Below are 18,065 nucleotides of genomic sequence, written 5' to 3' on the forward strand. Positions count from 1 at the left end.
GGTACCCACGTTGAAATATGGAATGCCAAGTATCATAATACATTATACAATTAGAAGCAACCATGTAGCTTCATTAATGACAAATCTATAATGTACTAAAAATATGGACATAGTAATGGATCACCCTTATAATAGTAATAATAATAAATTTTGAGATACACTGTATACAATTTTCTATTCTAAACTTTATAGATCCCAACAAAGCTACTGCATAAATGGTTGCACATACTTCACACTAAATGTTTTTGGGCATGCAATGCAAAAGAAAGAAATAGGCTATTCTGAATACAGATTTCTGTGCGTATGGGATTCTTTCATAGATTATTAAATGTGTGTGCTGAAAGGAAAAAATCGGGAAAGTGGCGATTACTTCAGAGAAATTGATAAAAATCTCAAAAATTATACCGAGTGACAGTGAAAAACTAGAAACGGAAAAGTGCATTAGAAAGACCAATGTTTTTAGTATATTTTTGAGTATTACTTTTTTCACTGTTTTTCTTAATTATTTCTATAAACGTGAAAATGTAACAGTTGATGTTTGAACGCAATTGGGTAATTACACTAAGCGATCTTCGTAATAGTAAATCGATACCAATTGTATACAGAAACCATATTTTTCGTACACATATTTCTTAATACTCATGTATATAAATAAAAACAAGTAAAAGTTTGATCACAAATACAAATGTTTTAAAAATGTCTTTGCAGTCTTCATGTTTCCATTACAAACAATTTCTACATCTTATCCAAAGTCTTTATATTTCAAATGGATTCATGTTACATAGTTGGTTTCAGAACTTTTCTGTTCTTTAATAACATTTTTTTATTTCCAATACAATACCTTAATAATAAAGTAGCAGAAGAATATCGCTCAAATTGAGTCATTATTCGATACTCGTCATGCTCTTTTCTTTTTGTCTCACGGACAGCATTAGCATGTTGAATTATAATAATTACGAAATGCAGAGCAGATATTAGCATTATATCTGCAAAAATGGCAAAACTCTATCTTAAATTTAAATGCATTATCTTTCAGTTTTGTCCCAAAATAAAGTTTAATGCACTTATCCTGCAGTTTTGTCCCAAAATTTTATTGTATTTGGTGCGAAATTAGCTTATGGTAACATCCTTTCAACTATTCAACTCTATAATTGCCGCCTTTAGAATGGTGAATAATAGCATTGCGCCTAGAAGTGAGCACATGCTATATTCACATTGCACGTTTCGAAACAGCTACAGAAGAGTGAACGCTATTATACGCTTAGCGCCATTAGTCGACTCTCTCTATAGTCAATGAGGAGCCATTTTCCACCCAAAAATATAATAGTAAGCACACACTAACCATTAATCTTGAATGAGAAAAAATGTATAACCATACTTACAGATTCTTCTAGCTTCTTCAATTTACTGGCTTCTCTGACCTTTTCTGGAAGGAAGCGATGCATATACGGACTGATGAGTGAAGGATCAACTTCATTTAAGTCCTGCCACCCAGTTAACCCACTTGCAATTATCCCCACCAACATGGTGGACACGCAACCAATTAGGGAGTAATAAAAGAAACTGATTCGGTAGACAAACAACACTTCATCCTCATCATCACTGAAATTATATAAGAAAAAAGCAATTATGTATTCATCGTTAACTAAATTAACAGCAAGAATTTTATGAAATGGTTCCCCAACCTTGGAGAGAAACGTGTGATCAAACCAATTAACCTTATAAGGACTTTCTGGCTTTGTAGTATGGAAATATTATGTCTTAATACCGCGGCCAAAGTATTTCCTTTATTCTACAATAATTCTAAAATGCTATCTTCCTCTCTTTTACAAACCAAAGGAATGCGGAAATGCTATCTCCCTTTATCTTACAAGGCTAGAGAATGCAAAAATGTTATCTTTCTGTATCCTACGAGGCTAGAGAAATGTTGAAATGATATTTTCCTCTATGTTACAAGGCTAGAGGGAAGCTGAAATGCTATCTTCCACTTTCCTATAAGGCTAGAAGAGTGCTGAAATGCTTTCTTTCTTTATTCTACAAGGCTAGAGTAATGCTGAAATGATATTTTCCTCTGTCCTATAAGCCTAAAGGAAATTTGAAATGATATCTTCTTTCTTACAATACTAGAAGAATGCTGAAATGCTCTCATTGTTTATCCTACAAGGCTAGAAGAATGCTGAAATGCCATCTCCCTCTATCCTATAAGGCTAGAAGAATGCTGAAATGTTATTTTCCTCTATCCTACAAGGCTAGAGGAATGCTTAAATGATATCTCCGCCTATCCTGCAAAGCTTGAGGAATGCTAAAATGTTATCTGTCTCTATCCTAGAAGGATAGAGGAATGCTGAAATGTTATCACCTTTTATTCTACAAGACTAGATGAAAGTTGAAATGCTATCTTCCTCTTTCTTATAATGGTAGAAAAATGCTAAAGTGATTCCTTCTATCTTCAATGCTAAACGAATACTGAAATGATATTTTTAAATACTTTGTATGTGGTAGAGATAAATATAAACCTTAAAAGTTTATCAAGAAACAGGGTTTAATTATCCGTAAAGTTTGCAGCCATGATAGCTTTAGTTTGAAGAGTGACTGACAGGTGACAATGAGTTGGCGAGAAGACTAAAGATTTGACGGATTAATTCGAAAGGAAATGTTCACTTTTATTTTTGAAATGAAGATCAGAAATATGAAGACGAAACTGGAGAACATCCTTTTCAGAAACTTTTTGATTTTGCTCCGTGCCTTCTTATTTGGCAATGATCAGCTAAAAGTCGTGAATACATTGATGTCATTTTACTGGCTATACAGGGTGGAGATGATTAAGGAAATGCTTCTCCAATTTCCATTCGAATGACAGAGAAACAAGACCAATTTACTCTGATACATAACTGAAGGTTGTGATGACTAGGTATAAACGTTCTCACTTAGCAATCAGAAGGTACTGGGTTCGACTCTGGCGGCCTACCATCCTCACTGAAGTTTTATCAGGACTTCCCCCAGTTTTACTAGATGAATGAAGAGGTGGTAAATTTAAATATAAGCTCTGGCTAGAGTTACCCATGAGACAAGGCAGAGTTATTCCATCAGAAACAAATCACTTTCCGTCTCGAAACATTACTTTCACGACAATTTTTGAAGATGAAACAGCTTTTACATTTAAGTTTTGTCTCGTAGACAATTCTAGCTCTGCCATATTTCCGATCCCTTCTTACTTTCATTGTTCTCAATTGAGTTTTTTTTTTTTTTTGCATCATCGAGCTTAGGGAGGACGGGACTTTGGCTTGAAACATGACATTTGGGGTTTGAATCCTATGCAGTTGGCAGGTGCGCAAAGCATGCAATATAGAGTGTTCTCAACTATGTTATGTCTCCTTCAAGAGAGCTGGATCAGAGAACAGTCTACCTGCCTCGGGTACTGTCAATCACTGTTAAAGATCCCAATGTAATCATCATCATCATCATTATAGGTATTCTGCCATTATTGGGAAGTCACTTGCTGAAGCTGAGAAGCTTTCATGTTCCACGGTCTTCCGCTAACATTTTCTTCTTCATGTACGATTTATGTCCATGTTTCTGACAAATATGGTACAATACTCCACACGAAGCATTTTGTGAGTCTTTTTCTCAACTCTTTATTCAAGGTTCCACAAAACAGACTTTTCTTCCTCCTAAAGGTTTCTTTTGTCATTCCTTTGCTTTTATTTCACGTTCGCACTTCATTTCATCACTAATATTACGACCTAGATATAAAAAACTAGTCACCTGTTCTATTTTCTCCCTTCCTACTTCTATATTTGACACCTATCCCTTCGTTTCAGTCACCATGGTTTTTGTCTTTCTAACATGTATTTTCATCCCATATTGTTCACAGTCCTTCCTTAAGTTTTCTAACATATTGATTTTATTTTCATATTCCCCACAAGTTCCAATGTAAATTTGCTTATGTCATCTACTAAGTATAATTATATGTTCCTGAAGACCATCTAGGAAATTCCTTAAAATTCCGGCTGTTTTGTTTACGAATACAGTGGTGAATTCTGTGTAATCATCTTGGCAACACTGAGTTGAGATAGGAAACTTACAAGAAATAAACTGTTTAAACTCGAACTTGTACCTACCTGTTACCCTGCATATAAGGATCGATTACAGTAGAATTGAAGGTGTAGGTGCAATTGGATACAGAGGTAGGCAACGCATAGCTCTTCATCTGCCCACGGAGTCTGGCTACGAAAGCTCCGAATACGATCCAACAGTTCAACGCGAAACCAACGACTCCACCAACCAACGTACCCTGAAAAAAAATTAAAATATATTTTGATTCAATATTTTCCTTTAAAATATGAATCTCCGAAGGACGATACAACACACACACACACACACAAAATAATAATAATAATAGCGCACTAAAATATTAAGAACAGCGCTTAATTGTCCTAAGTTTGCAACGTTGATTTCAGGCGTAACCACAGCATAGAGTTGGAACGATAAGGTGGAACAGTTAGTGTAAAAATCGCGTACCAAGCAACACTGACCAAAGAAATACCACCATTTTTACCGTATTTGTTTTCTATAAGTAGGGAGGAGTCAAACTCAAACTTGTGAAAGAATAAAAACGCAATGTATAATAATGCATAAGCATCTCTTTATAAAATATATTATTAGACTAGGAAATTTCGAATTTAACACATTCTGTGACATTCCTTCTTGAAGCATGTTATAAGCAAAGATGTCCATTTTTACCCTAACCTCACTCTCACGCCATTCAATTCAACAGCACGTTCACATTCTTGCGACATCGCACACGACTTCAATCCTACATCACACTGACAACATCCTACATAATCACTTAACCTCACACGCCGCCATTAATCCCACATCACACTCACAGATCCTTTTGACATCACGCTTACAACATTACTTTGACATTACGCTTACTCTCACGCCCATTTCGTGAGGATGAGATCAAGTGAACGTGAGTTTCGAACTCGTGAGTGCCGACCTCATGAGTTCAGGGATCTTTGATTGAGTAGTATCATCTACTGCGCTGTCCTTATGCATCATTACAATTTTGTGCTGCCATCTGTCTGTCACTCTTTGAAGCATTTTCAAAGTCAAACTTCCAGGTCTATGGCTCGCTATGGTACACTTTTCAGGTTTTTCTGTGACTCATTTTCGTAAATATTAATAATTCTGTAAAGAAGTGTAATATCTTGATCTGCTAGAATTCTCACTTGCTGTTACGTTTAGAACAAACTATAGACGATAGCCAGACATAAAACATAAAGAAGTCTCATGTTAATTCAAACTAAATTAAAAGAATAAACGACCTACGATTTTATCTTTCCCATTTTAACTTTAGACCTCTTGCATTCAATTGTAAAATTAAAGTTTCTTGCTGACACTTCCTGATTGTTCAGATAGTTTGGTCCAGTAGCGTACGCAGGAATTTATTTCGGGGGGATCCAAACTAAATATAAGGGTATTTTATATTAAAATTCCTAAAATTGCCCCTAAAATTAGGCTAAATTTACACAAAAGTCGAAATTTCGGGGGGGGGGGGGTGTCCGAGCCCCCAGGATCCACCGTACATACGTCCCTGGTTTGGTCCTTAGTTTCAAAAAATAACAATAAGAAACTGACTTAGTTTTGTAGGAAAAAAATCAGGAAAGAAAAGTTCCCTTGAATACTTCCTAGAGACTATGACAAGTTCCTAACTGAATAGAGCCAAAGTGAAAATCCATCCAGGAGGACCAAAATACAAAAGTGTAAAGTATTCACCCAAAGTGTCTTCACAGATCAGGCCAATTTAAATAGCAGTCAGGCGAGAGAAACACAAAGAGGCTTAGGTTCCACATTCAGAAACAAATCCTCATCATAAAAAAATAACTCACCCTCTTCTCAGTCACTATGTTTAAAGTTCCCTTCAAATCCCATTCTTCTCTACTACCCATTTCACCTTTCCATCTTCTTAGTCATTCATCTTAATGTGTTGAATTTCATTTAACGCTAAGGCTAAATTCTAACCCTAAGTCGTAATATTAAATGAGTGTTACCTCTAATCGCCATACATTAACTAATAATCAAGCCAATATTCTTTTAGTCCGTATACGAGAAAAAAGGATATTTCAGTACATGACCAATCTACACACAGTGGAGATGCTGTTTCCACACTTTATAAGAAGCTATCTCTGACATGATATGATATTAAAATTTCATTTGCTTTCTGGCATTCCATAACTGTCCTCTCCTTAACTTTTTTCTTTTTCTTCTCAGATTCAAAAAGTAACAGTGACATCGTAATGTGGGTGCAGGTTTGGGACGGATTAGATAGAGTTAAACAAAAATACTAACACTTACGTAATAAATATGCTTATGCACATAAAGGACAAGTCAAAATGACGGACCCGATTTCAGAAATGTATTCTGTGAAAATCTAATAAACTTATGTTATTGTGAGCATGCACTTCAGAAAGTCAATTTTCAAAGTTTAGTTTCCACGCAGTGTTTCCACTTTCTACCGCTAAGAGTCAGCAGCAACCAGTTAAGGAAAATGGCGTTCACTGGAGAACAGAGATCTTTCTTTGTGCTTGATTATCATGTAAATAAGTCTGTGATTAGTGTGCAACGGCATTTCTGTACCAAATATCGGGGAAACCCACCTACAGGGAAGGCATTCGTACCACCACTTCCAACAACATTGGATGATCTGCATGCCCACATCACAGCAGACATTGTTAATACATACCGCAACATGGTACAAATGGTTTGGCAGGAGATAGACTATCGGCCTGACGTGTGTCGTGTTACGCTAGGTGCTCACATAGAAGACTTGTCATATGTTTGAAGAACACTTCGACAGTTTACCTTTTTGAGCACATGTCTCACAATAACATACGTTCATTAGATTTCACAGAATAAATTTTTGAAATTGGTTGCATTTTTGACTTGTTTGTGTTTAAAGAAACTACATACAATATATACGTAGGTCTACTTCCAAATTATGAATGTATTAAACGAAATATTTAAGAAAAACTAAGAATATATGTTTCACAATGTAAATTACTTAAGCACAAGTACAAGAGATTTTATAATGATATTCTTGTGTTGAATGAAACCATGGCCTCAAATTCTTCAATGACATCTTCAAATTTTAGGTTCATAGAAACAGACTTTTCAACACAAAGGAACATGGAGTGACATGAGACAAACACAGAAAAGATTAAATACTCAAAACTGAATTAATTGTTGTAGGAAAATTATGACCTGAGTTAATGTCGGTGCATCTGCATCAATTGCCTGACTGTAAAGCCGCCTATGGTCACGTGTACACCACGTGAAGGAATTTGGTTTGTATGACTTGATATTTTCTCACTTTATATTGAAACAGGAGATGGTCATAAATTTCTAGCACTTTCGATTTTAATAGAGAGGTTAAAGTGGAGATAGAATACGTATATTCTTGAGACGCTTAAACCAATTGTTAGAAACCGCTTCTCGCTATCTATTACCGTTTTCACTCTGTAGTGAGTTAGGCTGATCAGATATTTGTATCGAAATTGTGAAGAACAAATCCTGCTTCATATTACTCCACGTTCGAAAGAGATTCATTTTTAAGGAGATAATTTATCAATCAAAAGTCCTTTATATACTTAAGCTGTCTGTCTGGCCTGCAGATAAAATTTAAGAATTACTTGATTGATCATCGACAATTTTGGCCAATGTATATAATTAGTGCTGTATTAATTTACATTTTGATCTGCAAATTTTAATTTTATTCCTTTAAAATTATTTGCCTATCAAAATAGTAATTTTTATGGTTTATTAATATGTATTAGGGTTATTATTATATAATTCATTATATATATTCATCGAATATGATAATTCAGCGTATCAGAACTACCTAATTTACAAAATATTAAAAAGAAATACATCGCAATTGATAGGATGGGTATATAGGAGTCTCTACAGAATTTTTTTTCTGAGTTTGAACTTTCGAATGTTGCTAACTGGAACTTGAAATGGACTCCAGAAATGTTTCATCACGAACTATGAAGCAATGGCTAAATAGTACCACTCTCCAACCTAGTACACTCCGCATCAAAAAAATTGCGACAGCTAACGCCGTGCAGCTAGACCACCCAATATACACCTTCTTATCCCATAATCGTGTCTGGTAAAGAGACTCCCTCTCTCTCCTCCTTTCTTCTCTCCCATACTAAAATTAGCTAACAACATGGAATTCTAATTTCAAACTAAACATATATTAGTATCGATGAAATGAAATAACAAAACCAAGACGAAACAAGATCCATAAGTTGGTTTAGGGAGAAACTGAAACACACACAATGAAAAATTGAAACTAATGGATGTATATTACACAGAGGTTCAGAAATGAGGCAGAGAGAGAGAAAGCGAGAGAAGAAGAAAAAGAAAAGGGAGAACATATAAAAATGTGGAATTTTAAACTTAGTAAGAAAAGAACCTAACATTATAAAGTTCCGTTACCAGAAATCCAACAGTAATATAGAAATAACGTTTGTTTTTATATTTTTTTCAGGACTATTCGAATATATAGAGGATGCTTGAAACATTCATTAAGTCACTTTCATAAAGGATAGCATACTCAATTTCCAGTAGAACTGTAGATCTCACAGACACATCTAAGATAATGTCAAAAGTTTCACAAACATGCTTTGTTTCGAACTTTAAGTGTACGAAAGGGGGGAAGTCAGCAAAAAGTTTTTTTGTAATATTATGTGTTAATAAGTTATTCTATATAGAATGTGTTATATGCTTTGAATAGTAGAAACTTGTAGCTTCCTGCTAATCATATTTAAAAAGTGAAACACCAAACTGTATAACAGTAATTATGAATTTTCCAATGACCTCAATTATCAAAAACAGTGCTTGCATGGGTCACCATTGAAGGTTGGCCATAACCAAGCATACAGCCAGCAAGAGAGTTTCAGGAAATAGTCCCTATCGATGGAGGTATTATCTCTGAAGGCTGGGAGGTCGTGTGTCACTTCGGGTCTTGTTAAAGGAGGGTTGACGTCTTCTCTACGTCAACTCTTGTCAGCAAGAAAATAACATTAGGAAAAAATATAAGTTGTGCTAGTAGTTATTCTACTTTCTACGAGAGCTAGAACTGTTCAGTTTAGTTCATCGACTTAAAAACTGTCTACCTATTAGTAAGGAATAAATTGTTATAAGTTAAAATGCGTGTGAATATGTGCAAGTGATTAGAACAACAAACAATGGCACAGCCGGTTTTTCTGGTTAAACAGTGTTAGTGAATATATCAAAACAGTGTCAGAATGTAATTGCTCTTTATCAAACAATTGAATGTGGAGGTATTTACATTAAGTATTACAAGCTCTCACTTGTTAGTGATAACAGCGACACTCCAATGTATATAATGAACATGAAAGAAGACTGCCTAAGAACTCTTTGGTAATAACTCTTGCCTATGGACAAACTAGTTTACTAGTACAACTACTGTGACATGAAACTGCCAGCAGCACGTCAGTAGAGACCAACTACAACAGAATAGAAGGAACAGGGAAGAGCTCCGGATACCGAACTCAGGATCTCTCTTAGATGAAGAAAGAGCGTGGGGAAGATTCAAGACAGCCAGAAGAGAATGCGCTTCGACGTACAATAAAATATCGCAAATAAGGTCCGTCGAACCTACTATAAAAGCGCGGAACAGTAGGGTCGACGGACCTTGTATTGCAATAAACATTTAAAAGAAAGAAAAACTTAACAAGAGTTATATTCTTTTTTTTTTTTTCGTAGTCAGCATCCTATTAGTGTAGTGTGTGTCTGAAGTGAGTTCTTATTATTAAATAAAATCATTTATCAATGGAAAATAATGTGCTGCACTTTTTCTATAAATTCAATTCCCACTTTAAGGATACTGTAACTGGATGGTGGTAAGTACACTAAAATACCTGATGTATTTTTGTGTATGTAAATTCTTTGCAGGTGGTCGGCGGCTTGTGGCAACGGTGCAGCGTCCTGTAATTAGTATAGGCCCTCCATGCCTGTAATGTTTTGTGATTTGTTGGTTAACTTACTCGTTTCCATGGTTACAGGGAACAGGTTATCGTTATATGATAACTAATGAGTAAGTTGTTGCGTGCTCACAAGGCAGGTAACACAAGAAGGAAGGCCGATGCAGATCTACAAATCGGGCGTATTTGTTGTATTTTGGTTATTAGTCAGATCTGCATACGGAAATTAATTGGTTTATTATGTAATCATTTGAAATTGAAATTCAAGAGTCTCAAAGTTTATATATTTTTTTAAGTCTCTACCAAAGTTTCCTCATTATATTATCTTTCTCTTGTGGGCCCACGAGATAATGATCTTTTGATTGATAATCAGAAGGCCATTATCACGACAATTTGCAGTACTGATAGGTCAGTGCTCACTCAGGCTCCCATGCTTACACAAATAACCTTGCATCAGACGGAGTCATCCATGTATTATTTACAGTTTGTATCTGCCCTAACTGGGTCTATCTACAAAAAGTAGCACACACGTTCAGGGTTGTTCAGACCAGGATGTAGAGAGTGAAACGCGAGGAACCGAGTTTGTTCATGGAGGTGAATTATCCAATTGATGCTAAGATGTGGGCCCCCTATTTATTCCTATAGGGGTTAAGATAGATGAATTCTACCTGCTGGTAGTACGCAACCCAACTGTATCTAAAGGTCATGTCGGTTGCATACTATTCAGCCACTTTTAATGTTCTAACCAAACTCCTTCATGTGGTGTACATGTGACATTGCTACTTATTTTCTAAAAAAAAGTAAGAAATATGATAATGATTGCCTGATTGTACTTTAAGAAATAAGATAATGTACACTCATGTCCAAAATTATTGTCGCATGTCTATAAATATGTTGTAGAAATATAATTTTGTAACGAGTTTGCCCGGTATTTCTTATAATGTTAGTATGTGTATAATTGGCAAAGACATGAATGTGCCAAATTTCATGTCAAAAGAACAGTAAATAAGAACAATAAAATGAAAATAAAACTTTTTTGTCCATTTAGCAACATTTTGTTTTATTCATTCTAATTTTTGTATTTATAATTCTTTTCCTATGAAATTTACCACAAATATACATTTCTCGATTATAAACATAGTATCGGTATTAAAAGTACCTTGCAAAATCATTATCAAATTATATTCTTACAAGAAGACAGTTATAGATATGCGACAATCATTTTGGACATGAGTGTACATGTAAAAGCTGCATTTAGAAAGCATCACTCACCTTTGTGTTTGCCCACGGAATAAAAAGTCCTAAATTGAATATTCCAAGCATTGGGCCAGCTGACAAAGCTGCAATGCTAGATCCTGCCTGGAAATAGAATTTAAAAAAAAATACTTTGAAGAAAATAAAGTCGAAAAGTACTTACATTTATTTAGAATAGTATTCGAGATATTCTACTGAATTAGCCATAACAATTAATGAAGACACAACCAACATTAGCTTCAAGAACGAGTAAGATGTTTTTAGCTTCTTTGGTCATGAGAGTCATAGTGTTTCCTCTTTTCTTTCTGTTCTAGGTCATAGTGGTGAACGCAATATTCGTCCATTGTGATGTGGAAGTTGAAAAATATGTCTTCATTCTTCCTGCACATTTGCAACATTGACCCTGCGGATATATTTCGCTAGTCTATTTGAATCGATATCAGAAATGAAGGTGACAGAGCCTACATTTTTTAAATGTAGTTTCATGTATAATCTTGCACACTGATCCAGAACTAATATCAAATTTGCGATTATTTGAGTGGTTATGAGCACTTTTTCACAATCTAGTATGTTCGCGAATTTTCCCCGTACACACTAAACTTTTCAAAATTAATTTACTTCACTAATTTTTCTTACATATGCCAGTGGTGCCCCCCCCTTATGTCTATGACGCACCCCCCCAATTGTCTATCCGTAGATGTTCTTCCATGAAAAAAATCTTCTTTTCGATTAATTTTACCCCCCTCATCAAACATATTTATATAGATTTTACCCCCCCAAATATTTCAATGACGCAGTTTGCGTCATTGCCCCCCCTTGTGGGCACCCCTGCATATGCACAAAAATAAATCAGAGCACAAGTTGCCACTTTATTTAGCAGAGCAGGCAACGTTACCAAGTGGCTACGGTGCGAACTACATAATATGAACAATTAAGGATCTCCTTGCGGTTCCATGGTGTGGGGATGCATTCAGATATTAGTACCATTTTTATTCTTGCTAGAGGTAGTAATACGAACGTCGATATACAGATCAAGAATACGTGCACCAATTGGATCTAGCTCAAACTATAAATGTGTTTGTTAGCAATGATTTCCCATACGTTTACCCGTTCACAATGTCCTTAGCATTGGTCGGTGCATAAGTTTGCACCATTTGATGCCAGTTTGGTTCCACCAAACAATCAACATTCTTGTTTGAGGGTGAGCACCGTTTTTCGCACGTGGTATCGTTTTTCTCGACAGGATGAGCCATTCTTTTCTCTTCTTTAACTTCACACACAGGCACCATTTCTCATCACCTGTAACAATGTTTTCAAGGAATGGTATGTGCTTACCAGAAGCCAAACGGCACGGGCCAGCAAAGACGAATGTATGTTCGCACGCTGATTTTTGTTTGTGTCGCTTAATACATATGGTACCAATGCACCCAATTTCTGCACCTTACCCAATGAATGCAAATGGCGCACAATGGTTTTGTGATCGAATTCCATAATTTGTGCCAATTCCCGTGTTGTTTGGCTTAGATTATGAACCACTTAAATCATGAACCATCTGATTTAGGTGGTTTATATCAAAATGAGAAGGTCTTTCGGAACGTAGTTCATCATCCAAATCGAATTTTCTTTCTTGGAAACGAGGAAACCATTTCCGTGCTGTCTTCTCAACAAGCGCTTTATTCCCGTACACACCACAAATTCTTCTCGTGGGTTCTGCACCGGCAGATCCACCATTAAACTTGAAGAGTAAAATGTGTCCGAAATGTTCCCTTTTTTCTACTTGACACTCCATACTGATTAGCGTTGAAAATGGCCAAAACGAGCTGTTAACAATATACAAACTCCTGTTCGCAAAACTAAAGTTCTAAACTGAAGAAAAACAATTGAATAACGAAAACTAAGATTTCACAATTCAGTGTTGCCAAACTAATGAAGAACGGCATGAACATTCGCACCGGCCCAATATATTACGAATTTTCGACGGCGCTTAAAGTCAAGCATAACATATATTTTAATTTCATAAGCAATTATTGTGAAGACTTTGAGAACTGTTGATTTAAACCTAAAATTGTCCCGTCGATTTACTTACTGGCGACATTTTTAAGGTTGTCATTTCAGCGACAATTTGTAAATATTTTGCGGCGCCTCAACAAGCCATGTAAGGAATCTGAATTGGTTAAGGGTATGAACTGAGCCGAAATATGTGATGAGCTAAAATTTAGAATAAAAGAACTGTCGCTTCACTGTTTTTAAAGGCATCCTCTGAAGTTGTAGTTAGAATCAGCGAGCAATTAGAATTTGAACTTTGCAACATGAAGTAAACATATTTTAAGATTAGTAATGCAGAGATGCCATAGGTATCTCTTAAAATTTCATATTACAGTAAGCAAATATTAATTTTTTTCTTACCTGTAAGATGCTTCCCATGTGTTCGACAGCAAAGACCAAGATGATGATAAGAACTCCGTACATGACGGTGATTACTTTCAGTACTACAGCGGAGGAAGTTTCTGAAAATTCCCTTTTACAGACCTTCTTCACAAAGTCCTCCATTGTGGTTGCAGCCAACGAGTTTAAACAAGTGGATACCGTGCTGGAAAAGGAAATTAATTATAATGTATAATTATAATAATAAGAAAGCAAATTCTTGTAATAACTAACAAAGTACTAAGAATAATTCTTGCATAGAGAGATCACATCTATAAGTAATGTAATTTTGTGTCTGTCGTTAAAGTAATGACAGGTAAATGAGTTCGCGTGGGTTGCGAAAACAGTAGATCTAATCAAAATCGAAATCGCTCTTTAACGAAATGTCCATGGTAGGTGATAGCTATAAGGGCCTGCTAAGACAAGGTGCTCTCTAGGTTAGAGCAAGATAAACTTCTCGGAATTGTAGCGCGTGCTCCTACATGTTGACTCGTCTCTCCTATGATCCGGACTACCTATTCCCAAAAGTCTCTCAATGGTTTTTGTTCCATGTCCCCTCCGGGTTAATATCCTGGGTCGTTGACTATTTCTTCAGTCTCGATGAAAAGTGTGTGCTCATAGATTAACCAAAGGTGAGGTGATGATAGGAATGCTGACAGGAAAACAATCTGTCGGTTTTATTGATTAAGAAATTACGTGTTGAAGGAATTAACAAACAGCAAGGAAACTTCCTAGTAAGAAAAGTAAATGAACTTAGAAAAAATGAAAAGTGATTCAACTTTAAATAAAAGATGATGCTTTTTACTGCATGGAATATTGAAATAAAGTGTCCCAAAGTCCGAAATAAAATGTTTCATTATGTGACCAAATAAACATATCTTCACACTATAATACCAAACTAACAACTAGTAATATTAATAATACTTCTAACTATCATTTTAATATCATTTAACCATAATTTATTATTACAATATTGTGATAATATATTCCATTTCTGGATAGATACAGATACAGATAGATACAGATATGTAATCTGTTTTACAAGTTTGTACACATTATATGCCTCAACAAATTTAATTAATGCCTTAATTTTGTTAGACATGTTGTCATGTACGAGATTCATCCAGAGAGAAAGAAATGTTTTGGTGTGAAACACAAGGGAGATATTATATGTTCAAACGATGTATAGTACAAAATATGGTAAAATCAGATAAACTCGTGATAAATTTACAAAGTTGTATATTGACTGGAAGTGGTGAAAGGTATTGTGTATTTTACGAATGAGAAAAAAAAAAGAGTTGAACATTCTGGAATATATGGAACATGATTTAATGAAACATATAAGAAAAGTTAAGTGTATATCAAAGTTTGTATACAACCAAGTAAAATTCAGGTAGTCTCGTGGAATGTCAGGTAAACTCGTGATAGTATATTAGTAATCCTGTGAGATCACGAGTTTACCTGAAATTTGTGAAAAGTCCTACTCAGAGTCGGTCATTGTTGTGCAGTTTATACATAAACACAAGTGTAGTGTCGCTCACTTTAACAAATTTGGTATGGTACCGGACAGACCCTATCATAAAAATTACACTGGATCCATTTTGCTCCATTCCTCTGTTTTGCATCGTTATTATAACTTCCACCACATGTTCCACACAACTAATCATTTTTCCTTTTCACCTTTTTCGACACTAGCTTTAACACTGGTTTCTTACATTCTCCAGAGATTCCTGGAAGCAGATTATTGTTCTCTTGAGACATTTGTCTTGTTTTGTTACGTTCTCCAGAGGATCATGAAAACTGATCCTTATTCTTTTGTCCTGGTGCAATAATTATTGCAGATGGGCTTGAACGTGTTGGTTTGGGAAATTGCGCACAAGCTAGCAATTGTAGAACTTCATCTAGAGAACCTACTGAATTATTCGTAGAAACAACGGCATTGTGATTTGGGTCTGGTGTTGTCACAGTTAAAGGAGCTGAAATGCATATGCCGATAACTTATACATATAACATATATTTATTAATAATAAGCATTAAAATGTTTGGGATGTTTCATAAATCCATGAGCATCACTGTTTTAACAAAAACAAATCAATCAATAAATCTGACAAACAAGCATGACACTTCTGTACTTGCAACAAATTCAAGTTTTACTCTCAAGGGTGTGCCCCTCCCATTCTTCACCTTTTATATAAACTTTTTGAGAGCATTTATTTTACCTACGAACTGACTTTAATGCAGTTTCGTCGTAAAAGAAAGAACATGTCAAATAAATCAATGGTCAACTCTCTCGTAGCTATTAGTTTTACTTTTTGGTACGGTGCGTAGGCGCCCTCTCCCCTTACGACATTCTCACATTTGTATGACCATTTACTACAACTGCAAACAAACTTATTATCACTTACTATGCATATCTCTAGTATATAACCAATTTTACTACCCTCAAAACATTTTACGAAGCTGATATTTCGTTTTCAAGTTTGGAGGTTAGAAGCAATATACGTGGCTGAAGCTAAGAAATTGATCATCGGAAATAAGGGATCAACAATTACAATCAAATACTAACCGCCAACAACAAACATTTTCACTTACCTTGGAGTTTCTGCTTGAAAACGAGCCAGGTTTCCACTCTATAATATATATGAGGTTTCTACAGCCAATGTTTTCAATATCTTGCAAAATACCTATGAAAATCAATGCTTTTTTTTTTTAACGGATCTTTCGGACAACACTTCATCCAGACGCCAAGTGTTGTTCCATTCTGCGTCCAATTTGTTCACGGCTTTCAAAAACTTTTTGCCTTCTGCCAGGAAAAATCTAGCAGCTTGTCCTTCTCATTTCTTCTCGTGCTAAAGCTCAGAAAAGTTATCATGAGATTACCTGAATCAGGGGATCACCTGATTTCACCATATCTTTTACTGTTCAACATATTTACTATATACATTCAAGTATGTGTAGCTGATAGTAGTGTTTGTATACAGTCATTGTCTGTCGACACCAATGTATTAAAAATATCTTTGAGTCCACCGGCAATGGAAAAGTGGTTTCCGGAAAGTCTCTCAACTTCTGGAACAAGTGGAAATAAAAAAAATCACACTCTACACCTCGTAGTTGGTAGGATTCTTAGTTTTGTCGGATACATTTAGAGCGTCGAACTCGGGAGCGTTCCTGTGTACACATGCACACCATCTCACTGCTTGACTAAAACTGAAGGATCGTAGGTAGATCATGCTGCATGCTACAGTCAAATATTCTTTTTTCCCACTGCTGATCAACTCCAAAATACTCTCATACATGGTTGAATATGAACACATTGGAGGAAACAGAACACAATGGAGGTACTTATACAAAATCAGTTATCACACTATGACAGCTGTTTTAATGTGTATAGCAAATATATCCTCCGTGTCCGGAACTGGTAATTGGATATATTACAAGGAGTAAAATTAAATAAACCGGTATTGATCACATACTGATAGCAAAAATAAAACTTTACGTTTTTACATAATCGCGGACTCTCTTCCCATGAAAGCAATGTGTGGTGATAGAAGATCGGTGGATTGTGAGTTAGGGAACGTGTACAGCAAATCCTGTTATGATGAATTAACTACAGATGACATTACATATTCAACGTTAAGCAACACACAGTGCTGCCTTAACACATAGGCCTGACGGTCCCTTGCCCGGAGCCATACGAGCAAAATTATATGTATTACATGTTAAATTTAGTCATGCGAGCCCTAACACACTGGTTTGCCAGGGCACGTATTCTAATTTTTCAGCCTCTTGCGCGTGTAGGTATGTGCTTAGTTAATGACCGTTTCTAAAAGCAGGACTGTAGTGCGTACCCAGAGTTAACTGGTATTGAAAAAATAGAGAAAGAGAGAGAGAGAGAAAAAATAAGAAAAGAAAGCAACACAGGAATTGTTTCCATGTTTCAAAGAGTAAATTAGACCTCACATAAAAGTTCCAAACCACTTCACTCAATGGGTAAATTCTAGAAAAGTGCACAGTGGCTACACGCTCTGAATGAAACAGACGAGGGATCTAACTCACTGCCAATCGACTTGTTTGGCACCACGTTACTTGTAGATAAAAGCGGGATTTATTTACGCAACATCCTGGCGATGAGAAATGGTCACCGTAAGTCACTAAAAAGCGGAGAAAATAATATCTGAGTACGGTCAAGCATTCCTCATTCTAAGGCAGGACTGCAATAAGCAAAATAATAACATGCGTTTGAAGTGATGGGGAAGGTGTATTCCTCTACGAAATGCTTGGAAAGAAGACAACGAGCCTTGCGAAACACCGGCTCAACGAGGAAAACTACCTGAAACAACCAAACGGGCGATAGAGCGCGTTTCCGTA

General features: G+C 35.8%; 1 protein-coding gene across 1 annotated transcript in view; it reads right to left on the reverse strand.

Moving 5' to 3' along the window:
* Positions 1-18,065, reverse strand: part of LOC145676736 (sodium-coupled monocarboxylate transporter 2-like) — a 56,522-nt gene that overhangs the window by 2,097 nt on the left and 36,360 nt on the right. Inside the window, exons 11-14 of the mRNA XM_081747548.1 lie at positions 13,680-13,863; positions 11,292-11,378; positions 4,122-4,294; positions 1,383-1,602 (exon numbers count right to left, since the gene is read on the reverse strand). Of these exons, the coding sequence (XP_081603674.1) occupies positions 1,383-1,602; positions 4,122-4,294; positions 11,292-11,378; positions 13,680-13,863 (664 nt within the window). The remainder of the gene's footprint in view (positions 1-1,382; positions 1,603-4,121; positions 4,295-11,291; positions 11,379-13,679; positions 13,864-18,065) is intronic.

This window comes from Thermobia domestica, unplaced genomic scaffold (genome assembly GCF_964235325.1).
Source record: "Thermobia domestica unplaced genomic scaffold, izTheDome1.hap1.1 HAP1_SCAFFOLD_313, whole genome shotgun sequence".
In the NCBI taxonomy this organism is placed as follows: Eukaryota; Metazoa; Arthropoda; class Insecta; order Zygentoma; family Lepismatidae; genus Thermobia; species Thermobia domestica.